This window comes from Lolium perenne, chromosome 1, assembly GCF_019359855.2.
Source record: "Lolium perenne isolate Kyuss_39 chromosome 1, Kyuss_2.0, whole genome shotgun sequence".
NCBI classification, from domain to species: Eukaryota; Viridiplantae; Streptophyta; class Magnoliopsida; order Poales; family Poaceae; genus Lolium; species Lolium perenne.
In genome coordinates, this window is record NC_067244.2 from 72,569,074 (window position 1) to 72,593,330 (window position 24,257).

At 47.7% G+C, this 24,257-nt stretch overlaps 1 protein-coding gene and 1 long non-coding RNA gene across 3 annotated transcripts; one reads left to right on the plus strand and one right to left on the minus strand.

Annotated features, from left to right (window-relative positions):
* Positions 1-4,542: 4,542 nt before the first annotated feature.
* Positions 4,543-6,472, plus strand: LOC127297149 (uncharacterized). The gene is made up of 2 exons (XR_007848917.2): positions 4,543-4,785; positions 5,879-6,472. It is a non-coding gene; the product is annotated as an uncharacterized lncRNA (long non-coding RNA).
* A 6,675-nt stretch (positions 6,473-13,147) lies between these two features.
* LOC127297153 (uncharacterized) lies at positions 13,148-15,936 on the minus strand. 2 transcript variants are annotated; one of them, XM_051327452.1, is made up of 5 exons: positions 15,738-15,936; positions 14,258-14,443; positions 14,034-14,135; positions 13,659-13,904; positions 13,148-13,504 (listed from the first exon to the last, which is right to left on the minus strand). In XM_051327452.1, the coding sequence occupies exons 1-5, from the start codon at positions 15,813-15,815 to the stop codon at positions 13,280-13,282; spliced, it is 837 nt and encodes a 278-aa protein (XP_051183412.1). In that variant the 5' UTR covers positions 15,816-15,936; the 3' UTR covers positions 13,148-13,279. The 2 variants fall into 2 exon arrangements, with proteins under 2 accessions (XP_051183412.1, XP_051183418.1); XM_051327458.2 differs by having other exon boundaries at positions 14,258-14,434; positions 15,738-15,930.
* Positions 15,937-24,257: the final 8,321 nt, after the last annotated feature.

A 24,257-nucleotide genomic window follows, 5' to 3' on the forward strand; every position in this document is an offset into this window, starting at 1 on the left:
GCTTGGTGGAACTGGCGTTGCGGGACCAATAGCCGGAGACTTCTTCATATACTTAGTGATGGGCTCTTGGACATTGGTCCGCGTGGTGGTGGTGCTCGGATTTCTACAAACAGGTAAAAGGAAATAGATAAGCAACAAGTTCATCAAAAAATAAAAGACACATCATGCTCGGAAACTTACGCGGTGGTGGCACCAGGAATGTTGGGGAGCGATCGTTTTCCTGCTGTTGCCAGCAGCTTGATACGTTCACGCTCCACCTTCTTGGAATTCAGCGGGGGTGGCTTCGTGACCTTGGGCTTCTTGGCGGAGGCCTCGCCGCTAGCTCCGGCTTCGGAGCCGGAAGCTTTGGTGCGGGGACGCTTTGAAGGATGAGGAGCAGCCTTGCGGGGCACGTGCTCCTCTTCCTCGTCGTCTGCCGGATCCTCCTTCGCCGCATCACCGCTGACGGGGACTCGAAGTATGTTGCGCAAGTCTTCCTCCGCCAAAGTATCGAGCTGAGAGGAGGATTCAAGAGTAAGTTAGAACACTTCAAAAGATATGAGAAGTTGAAGAATAGCAAAGGAACAAGAGTTTACCGGAGAACACTGATCGTTCGTGTTGATGTCCTTAATCAGTTCCGGGACCGGTTGGCCCCGGCCTATCTTCACGAGTGTCTTGATTCTCCTCTTGAGAGAATCAGCAGGGAGATCATGGCGCGTTACTCGGAGAGGGTCGTCCGCCCCGGTGTACGCGCACATTAAGCGTGCGTTGAACCGCAGAGGCTGGATCCTCCGGGAAAACCAGCTAAGGGTAAGCTGGGCTCCGGTTAGCCCATCATGGACCAACCAGGAGATTCTCCGAGCAGCTTTCTCCGGTGTCAGAGTTAGAGCAAGTGAGGGGATGAAGCTCCAGCTCGCCAGTTCTTCCGGAGGCATGTTGTTGAACTTGGGCAGTCCTTCATGGACGGCCGAAACTGTGATGTTCTTCTCATAGAACCATCCGGCATTCCAGTACCGGACGGATTCGTGGGAGTCATGGGGCGGATACATACGGCCAGGTCGGAGCATGAAAGTCATGCTCCCGCAGTTCACCATGGCCTTGTCTTTTGTTTCTTTCTTCACCCGGAAGAAAAACTGCCATAACCGGACGGATTCTGAGATGCCCTTCGCAGAGGGTTGCGAAGTTGGAAAGAAGGAGATATGAGTTTGGGCATATGTTGTGGGGTTGGAGTCCGTATGTGTTGAGGACGGAGAGGAAGAATTCCGAAGGGGGGAGCGATAGACCGCGCTCAACCCAAGCTTTGGTCATGACCCTTTCGTCCGCATCAGGCTTGGGGACGTCGGAGTCACGCATAAAACTCCAATGAGAGGAGATCATGCCCTCGTTCTGGAGCTCTCTCAGCTCCGCATCGGTAGTTGCACAGGGCCACCATTGACCCCTCTCCCCTTCCCGGATCCGGGCTTTTGAAGCCTTCTTGTTTTCCGTTTCCTGCACTTTGGCTGCCATCCTGGCTTGACCCTCGAGTTGTTCTTCAAGTTCTTTGAGGGTGGGGATCCGGTTTAGCGCAGTGTTGGAAGAGGCGGAGAATGGTTGAGCTAGCCCGATGTCGGAAACAAATGGTGGCAGATATGCAATGGGATCCGGGCAGATTGGTTCTAGTGTACTCAGATCCGGGTTATTCGGAGAACTACTAGTACAGTGTGGTGAACCATGTTACATGCTTCCGGCTGCACCCATGCGAAACTAAAATTGAGTAACCAGATCTATGCTAAGTCTTCTTCTACGAGGCCGGCGCACGTACCGTTGATGGCGCGGTGGTTCGACGAAGCTCCGGCGAAGAGAAGGTCGCCGGACCTGAAGCAAACCTCGCTGCGCGACCACGAATCGGCAGCGGAAAGGATTTCCTGATCAACCGTAGCGATCTTGGCACGAGGGGAGGCTTGGAGAGGCGGCGCGCGAAGCTTTCCGTGGGGAAGTTCGCCGGAGTTAAGATCCGACTGGCGGCGCAGCGCGAGGAAGAAGACGAAGTGGGTGAGGAGGTGAAAGAATGAAAAGTTACCGCGCGTGGGGGTATTTATAGACCTCGCGCGGAGATTCGTGTATCGGATCCGACGGTGGAAAATGAACGGTCGCACCGTTGGATGTTCGACACGTGTCTTAGGTTAAAAGCGGTAAAACGACGTGGAGGTAACTTAACTGTGCGCTCCCGAGATTTCCGGCTAAAGATTTGCTTCTCCGAAAATTTAGCGCGGGAAAAAAGGAAGTTGTGCGCGGGAAAAGTGGAAAATCTGCTACGTTGCCGTTACTGAAGATCAAGAGATTTCCGAGAGGATGACATCGGAAACAAGGAAGTTTTGGAAGCTCTTCGAGATTCTCTTCGGATCCGAGCTGAATGAAGCCGGAGGAATGATGAATCTCGGAGAACTTCGGGGGCTACTATTGTGGGTATACTTTATGGGTGTATCAACAGCAGTGCCTAGATCCGGCAAGCCCGGGTGGCCCACAGACGGTGATGTGGCGTGTGGCCCATCGGGCGGCCCAGTTGCTGTAGATCCTAAAGGATGAAGTCCAGCTCAGGAACAGGAAGCCGGATCCCAACCGACCTACGAAGGAGGCTGGATCCGTGAAGGCCCATGAAGTATCCGGATCCTGCACGACCCTGATGGAAGCCGGATCCTTGACGTACACGGCAAGACACTGTACCGTAGTTAGGCAACTTGTATTCCGGCTAGGACTCTCCATGTAAACCCTAGATCCGTGAGCCTATATAAGCCGGATCCCGAGAGCCCTAGAGGCACAACCACAACTCATTGTAACAACGCGAAAGCGCCCAGATAATTCCAGACAAGCAGCAGTAGGCCTTGCCATCGTGGAGGTGGTCCGAAGCTGGGTAAATCGCGTACCACCGTCCCGAGGACTCTCCGCCCAATGGCCCCTACTTCCTCTCCCCTCCATGAGGATCCCTCCTCTGGAGTACCGTCGAATAGGCAACGACAGTGGCGGTGGAAGGCGGGGCGGCGGACGCTTGGAGCTCCTAGTCATCGTCGAGCTCGACGATCTCCAGCTGGAAGCGGCGGGCGCGTTCTTCACGGCACGCCGCCTCGTATTCCTAGACTTGGCGGATGGCGTCGGCCTCCTCGCGGCGCCAGCGTCGACGGGCCTCCGCGGCGGACACGGCCGCCACCTAAGCGACGACCGCCTCCTCCTCCTCGTCGTCGTGGACGTAGTCCTCGGCGGACACGACCATCGCCGCCGTCTGTGCGACGACAGCCAGCTCCGCCTCCTCCTCTTCTTCTTCCTCCTCCTCCTCCTCCTCCTCCTCCTCCGACTCTTCCTCCTCCGACTCTTCCTCTTCCTCCTCCGACTCGGACCAACGGCGGCATCGCGAACCGCCGGTGGAGGACCCCTCGCCTCCTAGCGCGTACTTGGCGAGCTTCCCCGGGGACGTGAGCCCCCTGTTGGTCCACCGACGGGCGCTGCGCTTGCGCGCGCCCTCCGAGCGGACCCATTTCCGCCGCTCCTCCTCGGTGCAGAATACGGGCGGACGCGGCGGCGAGTCCCCGCCGCCCAATCCCGCGGCTGGGCTGCCAGCACGTCCATAGGAGGCCATCGCGCGGCGGAGGGTGGAGGTGCGGTGGCTGGCTACGCGTGGATTGCTCGTCGGAGTGGGGGACTGGCGGCGGCGAAAGGAAGAGAAGACGGCGGAGGGGAGTAGGGTTTGCGAACCGAACTCCCCTCGGCGAACCCTTTAATAGGGGCCATGCGGGGAGTTGTTCGGGCCCCTGAACTTCCAATTCGGGCCGGCCCACTTTTTCGGCGGCGCGATTCGCGATTTCGCTGAACCGTAAATCCGCCGGAAAAGTTCGGTTCCGGCGGGATTTACGGGCTCTGTTAGAGATGCTCTAACATAGTATCAAGTTTTATAGCTTACTAATAACATAGGGTGGATACATAAATCAAAAAATGAAATAAGATAAACACAGATCCTTTATGCATCTTGTAAATGTCTAGTATGAAGCCAACCACCCTGACTAATGATAGCCCATACAACAGCTCACATATGCGGTCTTTTGTTTTGCATATTTCTCTTATATTCGAAATTTGTCTTGGAGACGCTTATTTTGTTCCACTTGTAGAATTGTTTTGTTTCTCGGGCGTTTAGATTTTTATACCGACCGTAGTCGTAATTTTATCCCAATTGATCTGAAAAGTTGTTCCGTATGAAAATGTTGTTTGTTACTCACGCACTAAAATGTTGTTCCACGTATTGTTGCTGCTAACTGGCTTGGAGGTTATATTAGTAATGTTTGTTGATGGAGTTTCCGACCAGCTTTTTCTTTGAACTTTAAACAGATCAGTTTATATAGCGCCCTCCAGCTGACTAGGAATGTGCACCCGGCGAACAAGAACATTCAGAGCCTCGCGCGCTGTGCTGTTCTGCAAGGCCTGTTGTGAATCAGAAGTCAACCAAACTGGATGGAGAAGGCCTATTAAGGCCCAAAGTGAAAGGAAGAGCCCAATCATCCTGGCAATGGGCAACCTTTGGTCATCCTGTGATCGTCGCCGCCCTCCACCCCATCCAGTTCCGCGTCCGCCCCTCTACTCCCAGCTCGCAGCCCAGTGCGTGCCCTCCTCGCCTGCGTCATCCCTGCCGTCGCTGCGTGCGGATAAATTGTGGTGGAGGAGGAGAACAATCCGTCAGAGGAGGAGGGGGACAAGAACCCGGCAGAGAAAGAAGATGACGAGAACCCGGCATGGGAGGGCGACAAGTCGGCAGAGCAGGAGGACATGAATCTAGCGGGACAGGTTTGATTTGTTTGATCCATCTCTTCTGATCTCCCCCAATCGATGCAATTGTTTTCAAATAATACATAGATATCGTTATTAGGTGAGTGTCCTAACCCGGGGAAACAATTGTGGCTCGGTTCGAGTTTGAATTAGGATTCCACCTGAGTGTTCTTATGATGTTGTGGCCGTGGGAGTCAATGGCTTCATCATATGGTCTTTCGCATCTATATGACCGCCATCATGTGTTTTTTCCCTTTCGATCTGATTAGCAATGAGTGTTAGAAAGGACTTGTTCTTGGTTTCTGCTTGTTGCTACAATGGTACTAGTCGGACTTCATCCAAAATGTAGAGTACCATGAATTTTGCATCGAGATAACAAACAGAACAAGCTAGTATTTGTACAGAATTCAGGCATATGCATTTTTCTCTGCTAAACTTCTGCACAAGCATATATGCTGATTCCTCGTGATCAACCATTTGTCAATTCCGATTCCCGTTCCAAAGTGCATGCTTACCAGCAAATCTCTGAATGCTGAATGGTAACTCAGGCCCATACCGAAGGGTGTCATTTAGTACTAGCTATTGTCTGTCTAACTTTGAATGGCTGATAAGGGTGTCATCTGACTTATGTCAAGATCTGCGCCTGTCATTGAGATAGTAGTATACATGTATCACTGATAGGCATTTGTTTAGTTGATTGGGTAATATTCTGGACAAATGTTTAAACTGTATGTTATACGAAATAAGCAAAGGTTCACTAGGACTACATGACATTTAGCACATGGACTGCATGATATACTTTTGAGGAAATTTACTTGCTAAAGTGTGTACTGTCCAGGAACTGTAGCTTTCTCATAGTAACACAAACGGCTGCTCATCAAACTGTATGTTATGTTCAATATCAAGAACATCTGATTTTCTGACAGATATTATTTGAGTGTTTCTCATTATGAGTGCCACCCAAGTATTTAATCTTGGGTAAGTGCTAGCTCAGAGAAGTTTATTATTAGTGTAGGTTGTGCATGCAAATATTTTTCCCCAACTAATGATTTGTTCCCACGTTTTCCCCATGTTCCGTGTGGCGGCTTTCGTGGCAACGATGGCTTTGAAGAGTGATAGTTTGTCGCGGCAAGACCTTGTTAGTCGGCTTGGTCCGGCGTGTCCGAGTTTCCTCCATGTTGGTCTTCCGTTGCTGTGGAGTCGGAGCTGCCATGTTCTTCAAGGGTCTTCTCTTGGGCGGCGTACAATGACTTGCAAGGGGTGGTCCAGGTGAAGTTCTCCTTCGGCGCGGGTCTCGCGCATCCCCTCTCTGGAGCTCGTCATCCGAGTCGGGGCTGTTCTCCCCTGCACGAGGAGCCACATGTTTGGCTTTGGCTGGCTTGAGCCTCGCGGTGCCGCTTCGGCAAGGTCTTCTTTGCTGGTCGCTTTTCGGGGAAGTCGGAGTCGCTCTGGAGTGTGGAGTGATGACGATGACGCCGGTGTGCAACCTCGATGACGATCTCCGCCTCGGTGGTGTTTGTGCAGCTTCGGTGGGTTGCTAGGGTGACTCTGTGTGCCTTTGCGACGGTTGTGTTCCATGACGGTCGGCATGGGTGTTTGTACCGGTTTTTAGCCGGTTTTCCGTTTAATAAACCGGTTAACCATTCTTCTCTATTAATGAAAATGGCAAGTCTTGCCTCGTTTAAAAAAAAATTGTTGTGTTGTTTCTCTTTGAGTACTAGTTTGTATTTGATATAAGTGAAGTGCAACAAAATGAAAATATTGGGAAGAGTTTATTTTTTCTTTATAGTTTGCGCCAACTGAAGTATAATTTATGTAAATCATTTTGTGTATATATAAGAGTATGTACTGCAAGCTGTTGATCACTGTAGCTAGCGTGCAGAGCCGCGGCTAAGCTAGCTAGTGTATATACCTGATCTGGATCATCAAAGAAATCGCGACAAGCTACTAAACCTAGCCAGTTTGCGTGGACGTGTCCGTATTGTCCAGCGGACACCGCAGGCAGCTGAACTAGACTCCACGGACTCCACGGACAGGTAGATTAGCTTACGCGGCTCAGTCAATACACGCAACGGACCCTGTGGACGCGTCCGTCTGCATCCTGACTTCTACCATCTTCTGCTGCCTTCTACGGTTCTACCGTTTCGACGATAGACCAAGATTTTGATGGATAGTGGCTGCAGTATATTGCAAATCTATCTAGTATTATATATTAAAAGCAAAATACGAATACGAAGGTCTAAAATAGAAATATGAGGTTAATACACATCATTAGAATTATTATAGATGTTAGATCTATAATTTAATGATCAAGATTTAAAGATTTTACGTAATATGTACGAAACGCATATTTGTGGACATACATGACGTGTCATGTTTGACACGTACCTGAACCGAAAATATGTCCGTGAAGATTTATTAGTGATAGCACGGAATCTATTTATCGTGAAATGCTGGCTAGAGTTCTTGTGAAAAATATTTCTTATCTTTCCTAAAAAAAAAACTCTCATCTTCTCCCTGTGCGCCGCCGACCACAAGAGGCCATAAACAGATCACGCACCATGATCTCCTCTGCAAACTACCATGGTGGTATGCGGCCGCTGCTGGCGATTAACGTCGTCCGCCAGAAGCTTCTCTGGCCTGTTGTCCAACGTGCGCTACTTCATGGATGGCACATCCGCTTGGACCCTGACTTCCGATTGACTGAAGATTCTGACCTGGTGATTTTCGGATCTGTTGCTCGCTTGCGCACACAACACATTGTATGAAGCACTCAATCTGAACGCGGTGTTTATGCGCAGCATGAAAACACAACATCAATCTAAGTGCAGGTATGCATGGCTGGTATGCATCTCGATGTTTTGATCGTCTCCAGTTTTTTTTTCTCAAAAAGCTACACATGGGATTGTATTAGCAACGTTAATAGACTACGCATAGATAAAAACACACTCTTATCATTGATTCCTGGTCATATATGTATAGCACACATCCATGACATGTGAATCTGCTCGCGGACGCAAAAGCCTGAGCTGTCCTCCTTCTGAAGTTAGCCCTAAACCTCATTTACTTTTTCGTGAGATTACAGATTGCCCAGGAGAAGTCACATAATCGAAGCAAAGAGCTGATCAACTTTGTAATTTCTAATCGATTTGGTGACCTCGAAAGCTATCTAGACGTGAAGCTAGCTAGCTTGATAAGTAATTGAGTTAGTTTGAGCTAGCTTCAGCAGGTGCAGAGTCGACGTACAAGGAATCGATCTATTCCGTATGTCTCACGCGTGTACATGGGCGTAAAGCACGTTGATGAGCCTGCTACATCGGTAAGAAGAAAACATGGCATGTGCAACATTTTTCGGCCTACTCGATACAATTCTGCACCATGGTGTGACTTCTCCTTGGCTGTATGGGTAGTATACGTGAGCATTTCTCGGGCCGGGCCGACCAAAATCCGACGCAAAATATCTTGGCCCAGGCCCGGCCCGACTGTTGGGTCGAAGTTTTTGGCCCAAGCCCAGCCCATCATAAGGAAAACCCGTCGGGCCTCAGGCTCGGGCTGGGACGCTTCACTAAATCACGTAAAATCAAGGTCTAAGCCCGTCCCAGCCTAGCCACCGGGCCAAAAAATCAGACCCAGGCCCAACCCGGAGGCATGGTCGGGTCGGTCTTGGCTCGGGAATTTCGGGCCGATCGGGCCGGGCTTCCCATGGCCAGGTATAATGGGTAGCCATGAGTAGACTATGGTTCGTTAGTGCCATGTTCGTTGGTGGATGATCCAGTCCGTTAGTCATGAATATAATAAAAAACTCTCATAATTTTGAGATTATATTTGTTTTTCCACGAACTCTATGGCAGTGGTGGAGTTCAAAATTTAGAGTATTCACTGTTTTATTGCAACAATTGGTTCGTACTTAATTTGTATGATCTATATTCAAAGAAAAATATTCAATTCAAAGAAAAAGAAAAGAAGATTTGACCTGTGAACCCTTAGTGTTAATCATAGAATTATATGACACTTTTATCCATGTAAACCAAATTATTTAGATAGTTGGATCTGTAATTCATGGTTCTGATTTGAAGATATGTGAAAATGCATAGTCCAGTTTGCTCCAATTGGAATTTCTAAACAGGGGTAAAAATACGTATTCGTGGTAAGATTGCTCAGCGTAACTTAAGAGTTAGTTTAACAAAGTTTAAGTGAACATTATTGTACTTCTCAATTTGAATTGAACTCGAATGCCCAGTATTTGTCTACTGGAACAATTGGTGTCAATAGAAAAAATCAAGCACAAGTTGTACACACATGTCGACGTTCGTCGATCGATCGTTAGGGAGAACAATGATGTTATTGATGTATTAGATTAGCATGGCCTGTTAAAAAAAGATTAGCACGGGAATAGTTATATAATACGGTTTCACCATTCACTTGGACATAGCAAATGTGGAAACTTTTATTTCAAGGAATTTGAAAAGGATGTTGTGAGATAATTAAATCTAAAAAGTCAACTTTGTTAGGCCTAAACGTTTTTAACAAATGTATTTGGTCATCAATGAGTTCATATGTACTTTCCCATGATGTAATCCTAAAAACATTGTGTCGTCCATGTTTCTAATTACTTATGATTAGTTTTTTTTTGTTTTTTTAATCATACTTTTCATTTTTTAAATCATGTATCAAATAATTGACCAAAAATATTGTGTACTACGGCGATGAAACGGGAGAGTGCTAATAAGCATTTGGAGAGAATTTGGTGGTGCGATGGAATAATAAAACATTATTTGCAAGAGCAGATCCAATAAAGTGGTGATTGGTTGAAATGCCTGAATCAACGTGCTATACAAATGCCTATGTTAACTTTTATATGTTACATGAAAATATGTTCCATCAATATAGGGCAATCATTGCGGTTAAATATGTGGTAGTGAGCATGGGATATCATTAAGAGGGTTGATGTATATCACAATAGTACAGCATGTCTTTCAAAATATACGTAATTCTAAAATATGTGACTGCTACTTTTTGAAATGTCATAATGCCATTTTCCACAAATTAAAAGGATACAAAATATTTGCCACATATGTATACAATATTTAGCTAAGATAGTATTATTAGAAGCTACAAAATCCTATGATTTACAATCCATGGGTCCGTTATACGTGAACTGAACCATAGATTTGTCGCATTAGTATGTTTGAAAATATAAAAATGATGTCCTTGCAAAATTGCAAGGGGCCACCGTGCTAGTTTTTAGTAAGAGCAAAAGCAGGCTGCTAGTGGCATCATCGCATACATAATTTGGAGAGTTTGGAAGGAACACAATAGAAGGGTGTTCACCAACATGGTGATTGAACAGCGGGCTTAGGGCATCTCCAGCGGCGCGACGCAAACGGTCGCTCAGCGACCGTTTTCGTCCGCCGTGATCGGAAATGCGTCTGGAGCCAGCTCCAGTGGGGCGACGTAAAGTGATCGGGCTGTTCGCGGAGACGCAAACCTGGCCCAAATATGCGCCAGGTTTACGTCTCCGCGGACGCTCGGCGATCGCGCTGAGTGTCCGCCGAAAAAAACGTAGGACCCGCGCGTCAGTGGCTGGAGGCCGGTATTATTCCCGCCACTGGCCATTCCCCCGCGCGAAATTGCAAACTAGATCGGCGCGAGCAGTCTAGAAGCGATGGACGTCCTCGCCGCCGTAGCTACCACCATGGATGCGGAGCAAACCCTCGCACCCGCCGCCGCCCCACACTCCACCGTAGCCATGACCATAGCCACAATGGAGGCTGCAGCTCCGGAGGAAGCAAAGCGCGCCGCCACCAGCGGCGGCCGGGAGGCAAAGCCGAAGGCAGCAAAGAATGTGCTCTCCCTGGAGGAGAAAATCGTGGAGGCCGCGAAGCGACGCGGGCGGCGCAAGAACCAGAAGATCAAGACTGCCGTGGCCGCCAACCAGCAGGCCTGGCAGATGCAGATCAAAGTTGGCGTCGCACAAGTAGCCCTCCATCCGACCTTAGCGGAGGGCTACATGCTCGTCAAGAGAGAGGGGATCGCCGGCGTCGCTCCTCCGGCCTCGTCGGTCAGCTCGGTAAGTTCCCAGCTGCGCCCTGGAACTCCCGCTCCCTTGCAGGGTCACGCGGCGTCGCGGTTCGCCTCCGACCTGCCGCCGGTGAAGTTGACCGGGGCGGCTGTTCCCGACCTCAACCGGACGCCTAGAAGCGGTGACTCCTGCCCGGGCACGACACAGAAGACGCGACAGGTGCCGAAGGAGAGCATGCCGCAGTCCCGCATCCTGTTCGACGAAATGGCGCCGCCTGCCCGACGATGGATGACCCGGTACGTGAGCTCTGTCAATGTGTGTGACTGCCGTGTATCATGCGTCTGATGTCCGGTCGTTCGTAGGACTATTGGAAGGACCGCCATGATTCAGACATCCTGGAAATTATCTATGGCGGCGGCGAACGGGCTTCGTTCGCGATGATAGGGCCGGGACAGGCGCCCATGATGACTGGCCACCAACGCAAGATGCGGAGGACATCGACACCGCTCGGCTGTTCGCCACCCAGCAGACGCAGCCAACACCCGTGTGCGTCGACGACGCGCCAACACAGCCTATCCCCATGGACATTGCTACCAAGAAGAAGGGGGAGAGCCGCAGGACACAGGGCTTCGTCGACGACGAGGACAAGTGTTTGTATGAAGCGTGGCTGGCAACGACCCAAGATTGTATTAATGGCGCCCAGCAAAAGGGCAAGGTCTATTGGGCCAAGGTCTTGCAGCAGTACAACGAGACCAGGATGCACCCGCCCTACCATATCACAGGCCCTCGGACGGAAGAGTCCCTCCGGAAAAGATGGAACTACATCAAACAAGAGACAAGCAAGTTCTGCTTAGCGGTCGAACATGCTATTAACAACCCCGTAAGCGGCACTGGCGTCATGACAGTGGTAAACACGATACAACCATCATCATTCTACATAATTTGCATCATTGTATGTACATCATTGGCGGCTATGATTGCAGGTATCCCGCGCCTTGGAGAAGTTCAGGGCGACGCATAAGAAGGGCTTCCATATGGTCCATTGCTGGGAGGTGCTCAAAGACAACAACAAGTGGATGATAAGCTTTGCGACCTATCAAGAAGCTGTGAAGAATGGGACAGCGGTCACCCTTGACGGCGAAGACGACGATCAAGGCCGTCCAGTCCTTCCACCTCGTCCACGAGGCCATAAGGCTACCAAGGACGATCTTGTCCGGGAGGCGCATGCCATTGCGTTCACGCAGAGCATGGAGAAGATAATGGCCGACAATCGTGCCGCCTTGGATGCTAGGGACGAGAAGAGGCGCCTAGAAAAAGAGGCCGCAGCTGCCATCTACCACAACCTCGCGAAAGAGGTAATTGAGGTCCAGAAGGCAGACTCCGAGGCCAAATTGCTTGACGCCGAGGCTAGGAGGATGGACGCCAAGGCCAAGATCCTTGCAGAGGACACTAGGATCATGCTAGTCGACGACGACACCAGGGCCTGGTTCATCAAGAGGCGCGCCGAAATCCGTGCGCGAGACGCCTGATCGCCGGCGCCATGCACCCAACACCTTGGCCTCCTTTTGGACATTTTTATTGCTGCTCAGGCCTTGTTGTGCCCCTTTTGGACTCCACTTTGCGCCGTGACATGTGCAAAGTGTGATGAACTTGTTTCAGCCTTGCGGCTGTATAATTCGTGCAAAGTAGTTTCAGCCCTCAATTTGGACACCAATTTTTAAATTCTCGCCTGCGCCAAATTTGCGTCGCGCCGCTGGAGCCAGCCCCAGATGCAAACGAACGCGCGACCATTTCCGCGTCCGGCAAGCGACGCAAACGGACGCCCGTGGACATTTTGGGTGTCCGAAATGCGTCACGCAGCTGGAGATGCCCTTATGTCCTCACGGAGGACCGTGACATGTCGCTCTTTTGTGCTTTCCTTTTTGGACCATCTTTTGGTGTGACTTTTCGTTTCTATGCCCTCGCCAGGCCCTGTAAATATCTTGCTTCCTATCTCATAGAATGGCAGTGCGCCTGCCTTAAACCTCAAAAAAAAAAAAAAACGTGCACAACCTGAGCACCATCGGTGTCTTAAAGAAAGAAGACTGAGCACCATAGGCTATACAAGCGCTTTGCCGTAAGAACTAGTTTAGTCGTTAGATGAAGGTGTTGATTGTGAACTGACCTATGTAGTCTTCTCCCAACACCACCTTCCCCATCCCCGTCCTATGTGAACCCTATCTCTATTCCCCATGTAATCTTCATAGCTACCCTGTGATTGTGAGGGAATAGCTCTCTTCTAACTAACGAGGAACTCTTTGATCTGAAGAAATTAAAGTAAATTAGCTAGCTAGGCTGACTTCATAATACAGGAGTTCCTTTAAGAGAGTTCAATCAGTATATTCGTGAGTTGCGGGGTACATATATATAGAACTGCTTAGCTAATTAAGTTCATGTACAACCCACAAGAACTTGAATTCAGTCATGGACTCATGGTCAGGGAGATCAGTTTTAGCCCTTTGCATTTTTGGATGCTCCTCTCATCTTGTCGGCTCTTCTCATTTTTTCGGCGTACTTGTTGATGTCAAAGGAAGTAGTGGTGCTTCTTCCACCAAACGAAGACTCCAGAGTATCTAAGTCAAAGAGGTCCTCCATTATCTTCATGCTCTCTGGTTTGCTAGCATACACAAACTTGACTTTCTCTTTCATGTTTTGCTGGATGAAGTTCTTAACTATCTGCAAATCAAATAAAGGGAGGACTTGATATATCAGATTGAGATACTCACCGGTAAATCAGAAAAATCCTGGCACTCATGAACGTTGGATATGTGCAATATAATAAACAAATGTTGGTATGCATGGAACAACACAATGTGGAATCTTTATATACCTTCCAGAAAGATTCAAAAATCCTTGGAGGGTCGAAAGGAATAGCGACGGCTATCAGCCCTGGGTAATAGTTTTGAATTATGTGCATGGATTCACGGGTGACCGAGAATGGTGTACTCGATATTGACCAGCCTCGGAAGTCCGTCAACCAAACAACATAGTCGTCTTGTTCATTTGCCGAGTTCGTAGCGAAATACTCTAGGAGATATACCAGGTGCTTTATCTGGTCCTTGAAAGATACTTTAGACTGTTTGTGTGTACAAGTTAGTGAATGTTAATAAACTGAAATGCAACTAAATAGAGTCAAAAGATATATACAGGAGTACTTCTTTTACCAATATCTGTTACAAGGTTGATCATTGCAGAGGATAATTACCTTCATCGGTACGTTCGATACGAAGACACTTCTTCCATTCTTGTCAAGGTAGTTGGCTACATGTGTTCTCTTGGGCTCGTCCTCCATTTCTGCAATGTCTTCCTGCCATTTGTTTCAAAGAGAGAAGCGTTCTTCACGCAGTCCATTTAAGTAGAACAATAGGACACACACAATTATGAGTAGATATTTAGAGATATAAATCCAGTGTACTAAATCTTACTGACCCAGGAAATAGCATCCGGCCTGTACTCACGCCTCCACTTGACAGTTTCCTTGAGACCCTTTGTCGCTTGCTCCGTGCTCCAGTTCCTCGCTCGGAGGAAACGGCTGATGGTGGTGTCTGACAGGAAGCTCGGCATCTCCTCCGTCAGTTCGCCGAGGAGATCCCGCACTTCATTTACCTGCAGGTGCTTGCAAATTAAGGACAAACGTTAGTTATTTCTGTCCGCCTTGTGCTGTACTAGTGTTTCTCGTGTGCCCAAGTCTCTACTTGTGAATTTTGCACACCATGGTGGCACCTTAAATTGTTCTATCTATTCCGTGACAACGTGCAGCAATAGCGTCGATCATGTGCAACATAAAGTAAATATGGTTTTACGAAGTAAGCAAAAGAGAATCGATTTTGATTTACAACCTTAATTGATTTCAGATATTTGGAATTTTTCTACATAGTGCCACAAAGTTATGTTTGAACTTAATAGGTGTATTTACATTCTTGCTTAGCTGAAACTTCAGAATGATTGTGTAGATACCGGGCAATAGCTTATTTTCCAGAAAAAATCCGAACTTTTCTCGGTGCCCTTTGGATATATGCAACAAACAATGGAACATCCAGAAAGATCGACATCGTTAGTGTCCATTATTGTTCCATAAACAGAGCACATCTCAGAGTTCTATTGTACTGTATCCTCCACAAAGCTGCAACTTATGGCTTCATGTTTGCGTTCCGTGTGCCAGTAATGATTAAACGAAAAAGACAAACCTTCATGTTTTCGGATGATTGCTTGGAAGGGCACAATTTACAAAACTTTAATCCGATATTGTATAAAGTAGTGATAATTATCAGGGAAAAGTCCGGTTTGAACATAACCCTAGTTGGAAATACATTTTTCAAATGTTAAAAAATTCTGAAATAAAAATATCCGGGTACGTACGCATGTTTCATGTGTGCGTAGAAAGTTTTCGCGGAGAAACCACTTTTTTATTTCAGAATCTAAAAAAAACAAAATACGTCACATATATACTACTATATAGCCCTGCAAAATTTCACTTTTTTGCCGAGACAAAATGAAAAGTTTTTTCGTCACGAAACTCATGTCCAGGGTACATATTTGAGATCATCTGGGAAATTATTTTGTATTTCGATTTTTAAAACATATTTTGATATCACAAACGGAACTTTTTAAAAAGTGGATTCACATGCCCCCATGTTCCATATATGCACACTCATCATTATCAGTCGATTTGGTTAGACATAGTCATATTTCAGATGATATTTCTAACAAGTTGAAGATTTGTTAATTCCTTGTAGTTACACCAGTCTTAATGTCTAGACGGGATTGTTTTACAAATAGACATTTCACCTTCTTGTGAGAAATAACAAAAGAATTGAACAATCAGTTGGAAGCACAGAAGCTAGCAACCATGCCCAGCAGGTATTCACACAGAACGAAGGCTGGCAAGTACTAGAAGCCTTGCACTTACCTTTGCCTGCTCTTCTTGTGAGGACGACGGTCTCTGCTGTGCTGTTTCGCTCCTGATCTTCTTCAGCAGGTAACTCATTGCTTGGGAATGCTGGCTAGGTTGCAGACGACCACAGGTAAACTGCAAGTCTGCAACTAGGTTCACCTCAGTGTGTTGGGTTATGCTGCGCAGCTACCCCTCACCTCGCTATATATCGTTGGCCGAGATCGAAGAATACAAGGGTAGTTAGTGAGAGCGTAGTTGTATCTACCATAAATTGCGTGATGGACAGCCACGACCGACGCTTACTCACTGATGTGGTGTCGCGACACGTTCGTGCCGATCGAGCCTTTGGCAATGCGATCTCCTCACGTCTGTTCATGGCACTCAAAGCGTCTTCTATTCCACGGGCAGTTGGCTGTTGACCATTAATGAGACGACCAGCTACTTTAGTACAGGCTCTGTCACTGTGTCGTGTGCAGGACAATGGAATTTTTGGGACGGTATGGTCTAGCGAATCAGTGAGGTGATGCAAGGAGATTGCTCTTGATTAGCAAGGATTGTTGGCACGGAACACGCTATCTCCTATCGGGGGCAAAGCGTTTATTCTCCTACTCGTTTCAAAAAGCAGGTGCGTTTCATATAAGAAATTAAGGAAGGTAGTGAAAAGTAAAGTTTCTGCTGATGCGGAGTTCAGTTAATATTTATGGTGGTCCGCATGATAGGGATAAAGAACAGTTCCTTGTCGACTTAGTACGTGTGTTCAATAATAATAAATTGTCAATGTTGGTACGAGAGGATCTTAATGTTATTAGAAAAGTACACCCCTCTGTTCACAATTATTTTGCGGATTTTACTTCGGTGTCCTCCCCTTTTAACTTTAGTCATCTGTGGATGTCCAGGATACCTCTTCGTTAGCTAACTTATGCCTTCAACTTTAGTGGCTGAGAGGGGAAGGAGGAGGACACCCAAGCACACCTTTCATGCTCTAGCTTTAGTCACTTGTTCGTCGCTACGGTGAAGTTGATGAACAACATTTTGTGCTTGCTTCACATATCAGAATCAAATTAATTTTGTTTGAAGGGAGAATTAAACTAATATTCTCAATCGATTCGGAAATAGATATTTCTGAGATGATATTTGCAGCTGTGACGTGAAGATTTTGTTTATTCCTATATAATTACAAGAATTTGAATGTTTAGATCACATGGTTCTAGAAATAGGCACATACTAACTTTAAAGTGAGAAATTGCAAAATTTGAACAGTCAACAGAATTCACACAGAAAGATAGACGCCTTGCTCTTACCTGTTCCTGCTGCTCTTCTGAAAACAACCACTCCAGCTCCCCTGCTTCACTCATCATGGTCTGCTTGAGCTGGTAACCCATTGCTTCGGAACGTTGGGTATGTGCAGACGACCACAGGAAAGCTGGAACTACGTTCGCCTCAGCTTATTGTGTATTATTATCCGGAGAGAACCTCACTATATATCGTTGGATGAAATGGAAGAACATGACAGTGAGAGTGTGGTTGTCTCGGTTGGGGTCGGCTTGGAGCCTCCGACGCAATGGAAATTGAACTGTTTCAGGGTCGCTCTCGTCGGCTAGGAGGCTCCGACGAGCCATTGGAGTTTGTATTGGTTTCACCGTGCTCGGCTCCGGCCTAGGTGTCCTGGTAAGCCCCGATGCACCCCGGTTCAATAAATCATTCCGAAATCCGGATCCTTTCTCTGCTCTTCCTGCATTTCAATGCTACAGAATAAAAATTTAGAGGCTGGCCTCACCACCTCGGCTGCGAGGAAGCTAGATTTGTATCTCCCAGTCCATTGGGGTTCATTTGAAGGAATAGGAGCAAGATGCCGGCAACCGCCATGGTCCGGCGAGTGCTCAAAGAGTTCGGTGTCGCAGATTGGCGAGTGCTAGACTGCTAGGCACCTTATCCATTGCGAAGGGCGCGTGTTAGGCGTCGAGCGACCGATCCCGGGCGCGGATCGGTTGCCTCGACTGCCGTTCGTTTGCCGCATCGCAGGGTCGAGAAATCATCCTCGGTTTGGGCAATCGCTTTCCGCGCAGCAGCGCTGATCGCTGGCGATTTGCACAAAAATAACCCAAAACTGAAAGAAAAGCACAGACTAACCCTCCGGCGAAACTATTTCACCAATCTAACCCTTTTGTGTGGCGCCCCTTCCACGGGCGCCACACATGCCCATGTGGCTCCCCACCTGCCGGCGCCATCGACCACCCGACGTGGCCCTCGCCGCCGAGCCGGTGCGCCCATCCGACGTGGCAGCATGTGTGGCGCCCTCCCAACGGCGCCACACATGCACTTGTAATCCCCCGAGCATACCGTGAGACAATTCCTGCAGGACTTAGCCATTTTGCGAGGCTCGATGTGTGGCGCCGACTCCACTGGCGCCACACTAGCATATGTGGCGCCGATGCCACGGGCGCCACACATAGAGGCTCGCGAAAACGGCTAAGGACTTATCGTCCGGAGCCCCCTGGATGTTTTCGACCCAATGTTGATATAAGTTGGCATGTGTGGCGCCGATGCCACGGGCGCCACACAAGCACTTGTGGCGCCAGTTGGAAGGGCGCCACACATTGACTTTTGTTAAAAACATGAAAAATCCTATCAAACTCCAACAGTTACGAGTACAACATTGGACACAACAAGTAGCAATTTCATGACATACACATATAACACTTCATAGGTCACATTGGAGCACGTAGATTCAAACAACAAGTAGCATTACAGACCATGGTTCGACATGACATAGGGTTCACAAATCGATACTTATGAATATAGAGTTCACAACAACTCGTGGGCACATCCTAGTAGCGTCCTCGACGTGCCGTCCTCGCGGGCTGCTTCCGGACGGCCATCCTCTTCGTCCGCTGCCGTGGCTGCTCGCTGCCGCTTCCTGCTGCTGCTCTGCTGCTTCTCTGCTTGCTCCTGCTCCTCGCTCCTCCTCCTCCTCCTCCTCATCCTCCTCCTCCTCAAGAGAACGGCTCGTCGTTCCTCATCCTCGACATATCCGATCTCCGCCGCGGCCCCTCATCCTCCTCGGTGACAACCTTCTTTCCTCGGTGACATAATCTTCCGGAGTGTACCGGTTTGGACCCTTGCCCCTTGGCTTCAATCGTAAGCTGACCGTGCGGCTTGCTTGGAGGTACGCTTTGGAAGTATGGCTTGACTCGAATTAGCTCGTCCTCAGAATCTTCACGAGACACGAACACATGAGATTACAAAGTTGAAATTAGTAAGAACATGTTTGACAAAGAACAAAATAGTCCATACCTCCCGCTCTTCGAAGAGGAAGATGTAGCGATTTCGGCTTCCGGCAACCTAGCAAGCTGGCTAACCGCCGCATCTTTCGTGCGGTTGTTCTCGTCATCCCGTTCATGGTTACAAATCCACCACATCATAGTATCGTACATTCAAAGTTGGTGATCATACCTTAATGAAATACCGCAACGGTCGGACGGCTTGTCATCTCTCCCGCTCTGCTCCCACATAACCTCGCACTCCTCACCGTTTTTTCGATCTCCTTCCGCCGTGACAAATACAAAGATACACAATTGAAGCGTTCACATGGCAATGTAGATGATGTACTAGTTACCGAGAGAATAGAATACCACGAAGTTCAGCTCGGAAGCAATAGAAGTCGATCTCCCTCTGCGAGCAAATGCTGTCGTGGCCGGCTTTGCCCAACCTCATCGAACCGGATGGGGTCGTCCAAGATCTCCTCAGGATACGCGTGCTTAACTAACTCGATACGCGTGTTCTCATGGAACCACTCGAGGTAGTTGTTGAAAGCGGCGAAGTTGTGAGGCACAATCTGCTCAGGGCCAGCATTCCGTGCCGCTTCCAAACACTGTTGGAACGCTGCGATGTGGCCGCTATGATGGATCGGCCAATTTGTGATCTTCCTCTGCCGCGCCTATCAAGCCTGCAAGAATCAACAAGTTAGTTTGTACATCTTCTATCAAGAATCTTCCATCGCATGATTCCGGAAGTTTACCTATGAAGCGCCTTGTCCGTGTCTTGCCACACTTTGGTGGGCACTCGATACAGCCCAAACTGTCTCATCACTCTTTGCGGCTGGTGGTGTTCAACAAGCCACATGCATATGAGTGGGCAGCGCATACGCCAGAACCGCGCCTCCTCCGTGCACTTGTGGTTGAGGTCAGTCATCGACGCGCCAATACGGTAGTAGCTACCATATGGCTCCCATTCCACCTGCAGCATACAAACATCTCGTAATTTAGAACATGCCGGTAGAATCAATGAAAACTAGGATTGCAAAAGAGTGATCGGTTACTGCTCAGCGGTAAGAGTGTCCAACTCCGCAGTGTCTTGCATGTACATGATCTTTGGATCGCCCGAGCATCTCCGAGACATTGTCCCAAAGGTATGCCCAAGTGGGCTCCCGATCAGAGAGAGTGAGGGTAATGAGGCCATGGCCTCTCGTTGAGTACCCTAGGCCGCCCAACCGATAGGCGGTCCCAGCTCCATACGGAAAGTAGGAGCATGCATCCACCAATACCGCCGCTCCCGGGCCTCCCGCTCCCAGCTTCATGCGACAAGCTTCGTCCAAGCTGCGCATGTAAGACATTTGGTTAGTACTTTGTCTAGCACACTACTATAGGAAAATAGTACATAGAGCAAATCATCACCTGCCGGTAGAGGTAGGCAAGTGCCATTGTTCCCCAACTCCAACGGTTATCCAACACCGTTAGCGCCTTCGACCAACACCAATGGGCCAGCTTCCCCCACCGTCAGGAAAGAGAGTCCTCGAAATCATGTACCATAAGTACACGCGGGCGTACGTCCTCCGAGTGTCCTCGTCGGCCTCTTCCGGGCATTCTCCAAAGTTAGTCCCGATCCATTCGAAAGACGCGCCGGCGGGAGCTCTCTTCTTTGGATCTGTGGCGGCGGAGGAGCCCTGCCAATAAGCACCTCCATCCGCTGGCGCCACCCATCAGAAGCTGTGTTCATACACAGTGGCTCGCCCTGAATAGGTAGTCCAAGGATCATGGAAACATCCTGGAGAGTAGGGGCCATCTCGCCGGCCCTCAAGTGGAAGGTGTGAGTCTCCGGCCTCCACCGGTCGACAAGGGCGGTGAGTGCCGAGGGGTTCATGAGTGGCCCCCCACGGCTTACAAGGGATATGAACGGGAGAAGACCGGTAGGCCGGATGAACTCCGTGTACCTCTCGTCATACGGTATATCCGATGTGCCATGGTAACGAATCTTCAAAGGTTGAAGATCCGTTCCCTTCTCCGTCATATGAACAGCCCGGTGCAACCTGTCGTACTCTTCATCCAGAAGCCACACCATCCTACATGTATGAGCAACACATACATGAGAATATATCCAAATAAGCCATCACACATACATTCCTAACAAATATGAGTTATTCCATCAAGAATACATGAGAATATATCTAACTTTCGAATCACCTATACATCACACATACATGAGAGTTCATATCCAAATACATGCTCCAATTTTGCCTTTCACCACATACATACATAAGGTTCCATACATACACACATACAAATATTTGGATCAAGAATACATGAGTTATTCCATCACAAATAATAGGCATATGTAACAAATTTGAATGCATTTGCTAGGCAAATATTAGACATTTCAACACATGCATACATAGGATTTCAACACATACATGTAAAATTTCATTCAACACATCTAGGGTTCCTACATATCTAGGGTTCCTACATATCTAGGGTTCCTACACATACACATTCAACACATACATAGCCATTTCAAATCTAGTTTCCATGTCTAGGGTTCATGTGCAAATCTAGCAAGATCTATGAAATTAGTGGATGAATGTGAGGGATTCGAAGGGGATTACCTTGAGGAATGGATGGGGAAGAGATTGGCCGGTCAGATCTGACGAATTTGTGGCCGATTTGTTGGGGGAGAGAGGGAGGGAGGAGGAGGAACCGCCGGCCGCCTTGGGGGAGAGAGGGAGGTCGTCCAAGAAACAGAGAAGAAGATGGTCGGGCTGGGCGCGGGCGCGGGCGCCACACTTAAGTGGATGTGTGGCGCCCGTGGCATCGGCGCCACACATGCTAGTGTGGCGCCCGTGGCATCGGCGCCACACATCGAGCCTCGCAAAACGGCTAAGTCCCAGACGTTCCGGAGCCCCTGGATGTTTTGGACCGAAAACATGATATAAGTTGGCACGTGTGGCGCCGTTGGGAGGGGCGCCACACATGCTGCCACGTCGGATGGGCGCACCAGCTCAGCGGCGAGGGGGCCACGTCGGCTGGGTCAGTGGCGCCGGCAGGAGGGGAGCCACATGGGCATATGTGGCGCCCGTGGGAGGGGCGCCACACAAAAGGGTTAGATTGGTGAAATAGTTTCGCCGGAGGGTCAGTCTGTGCTTTTCTTTCAGTTTTGGGTTATTTTTGTGCAAACAGGCCTGATCGCTACTATTGCTGGTCACGTGGGTGGAGCCCACATTACCTGCGCGTCTTAAATTTCTCCTACGGTGCTGCTGTCTTTTCGTGCATGTAGAGATTCAAGTCCAACTAGGCTGGGCGCTAGGCTGCTAGCTGCTGCTGCCCACTGGGTGCTAGGCTGATCGCTGCTATAGTTGATACTAGGTGTCCACAAATTCTTAATTGCTAGTGCTCCACCCATAACTACACCCGGTATCTCACACGTATAAGCACCAATCGATAGAATTAAATATTAAAATTTAAATCATTGATCGGACTAAATAATTAAACTTGTAGAAAAAATCATAATTTTAAAACATGTAACATGAATACACCTCACATCTTGCAACAAAAGGTATAGTTACAAGTTCTAGCATTGCAATAGAAATTCGCAAAAATGACCGTGACAATCAAGCCAAAAAATTGTGTGTCTGTATCATAATTTGTCTACTTTTACAACAAAAAGGTATAAATTGTATGTAGCGTTGCAACAAAATTTCACCACAAAAATTGAAATGATCCCAACAAAATCTTTATATGTTTGCACCATAATTTATGTACATTTACAACAAAAAAACACATTTGTAGCATTACAACAAAATCCCACATTAAAGTATTAAAATGAACAAAACAAGATAGGTGTGTGTTTACAACATAATTTGTGTACTTATACAACAAAAGATAAGACATATGTAGCATTACATCAAAATACCAGGAAAAATAGATGGAAATAAAAAGTTAATGTTGGTAACATAATTTAAATACTTATACAACAAAAATAGAACACATATGTAGCATTGCAGTAAAAGCTCACAACAAAAATAGTGAGACAATCAAAGCGGAAAATAGTTATATGTTTGTACCATAATTTTGTGTAAATTTTACAATAAAAATAGCATTTTAGGATTTTAGCAAAAGGTTCACAACAACAAAATAAACTGAATTGGTCAAACAAAAATTCACATATTTAGTACCATAATTTATGTGCTTTTACAACAAGAACATAACACAGATGTAGCATTGCAGGTTTGCAACAAAAGCTCTCAACAACAAAAATACTTCCTCTATGCCGAATTACCTGTCGCGGGTTTGTTTAGATAGATGTGTACCTAGATGAATCTAGATAAATCTGTGGCAACTAACTCGAGATAGAGAGTACCGCAAAGTGTCAAAAATAACTCACACATGACATCTAAAAATTCTAAATCACGTCCCTTGTTTTTTCAGACCGTGCTACTCTCTATCTCTGAGACAGATGGAGTAGGTGGTACGTTGCCTCATTGCGACATATCTCCTAGCTACTCTACGTGAGAGCAAAAAAGTAGTACTAGTAATGTGTGCTAGTGCTAGTTCCGTAGCTACATGCATTCTAGCCTCACATGACATGTCCTTGCATGTGGGCCCTAGGCCAGTACACGAACTACAAGTAACCACTAGCAGCAGTTCAAGCCACGTGAGAAATGGCAAAGCCGCGTGCGTGCTTTCACTGGCAGACAGTGCGGAGCCGACCCAGACATGCAGTACAGTAGAAAAACAGCAGACAGAGAGCGAGCTTGGGAACGAGAGAAAAGAAAGTTGCGCGTGAGTCGGAGCGACCGATCGAAGGGCGCGATCGGTCGCCCGATTACAAGCATTTTCCATTGCGAAGAGATGCCATGTGTTCGGCCTGTGTGCACTACTTCCTTTTCATCTTCGTTTTTCTAGGGCTTTTGGTTCAAACTAAAAAAAAGGAGGAATACCATAGTTCTACGGTAGCACTGTTCTTCTTTTTGGTTCAAATGAATGGAGCAAAATAAAAATGTAGAATATTTTTCTTTAATCACCAGCTTTAAATAGAAATGGTACCCGCACGGTACAGGAACGGGTAAAGTCATCCATACCTATATCCGTCAGCCGTACTTATTTTTCCATACCCATCATCTGACAGGATAAATGGATACCCATACTAAATATACTCATGTTTATAACACAAAAAGATGAGTAAAATATAACCGTAAACGTCATGTAACCATATTTTATGAACAACAATAGATTGTAACTAATAAAATATTTATGAACAACAAGA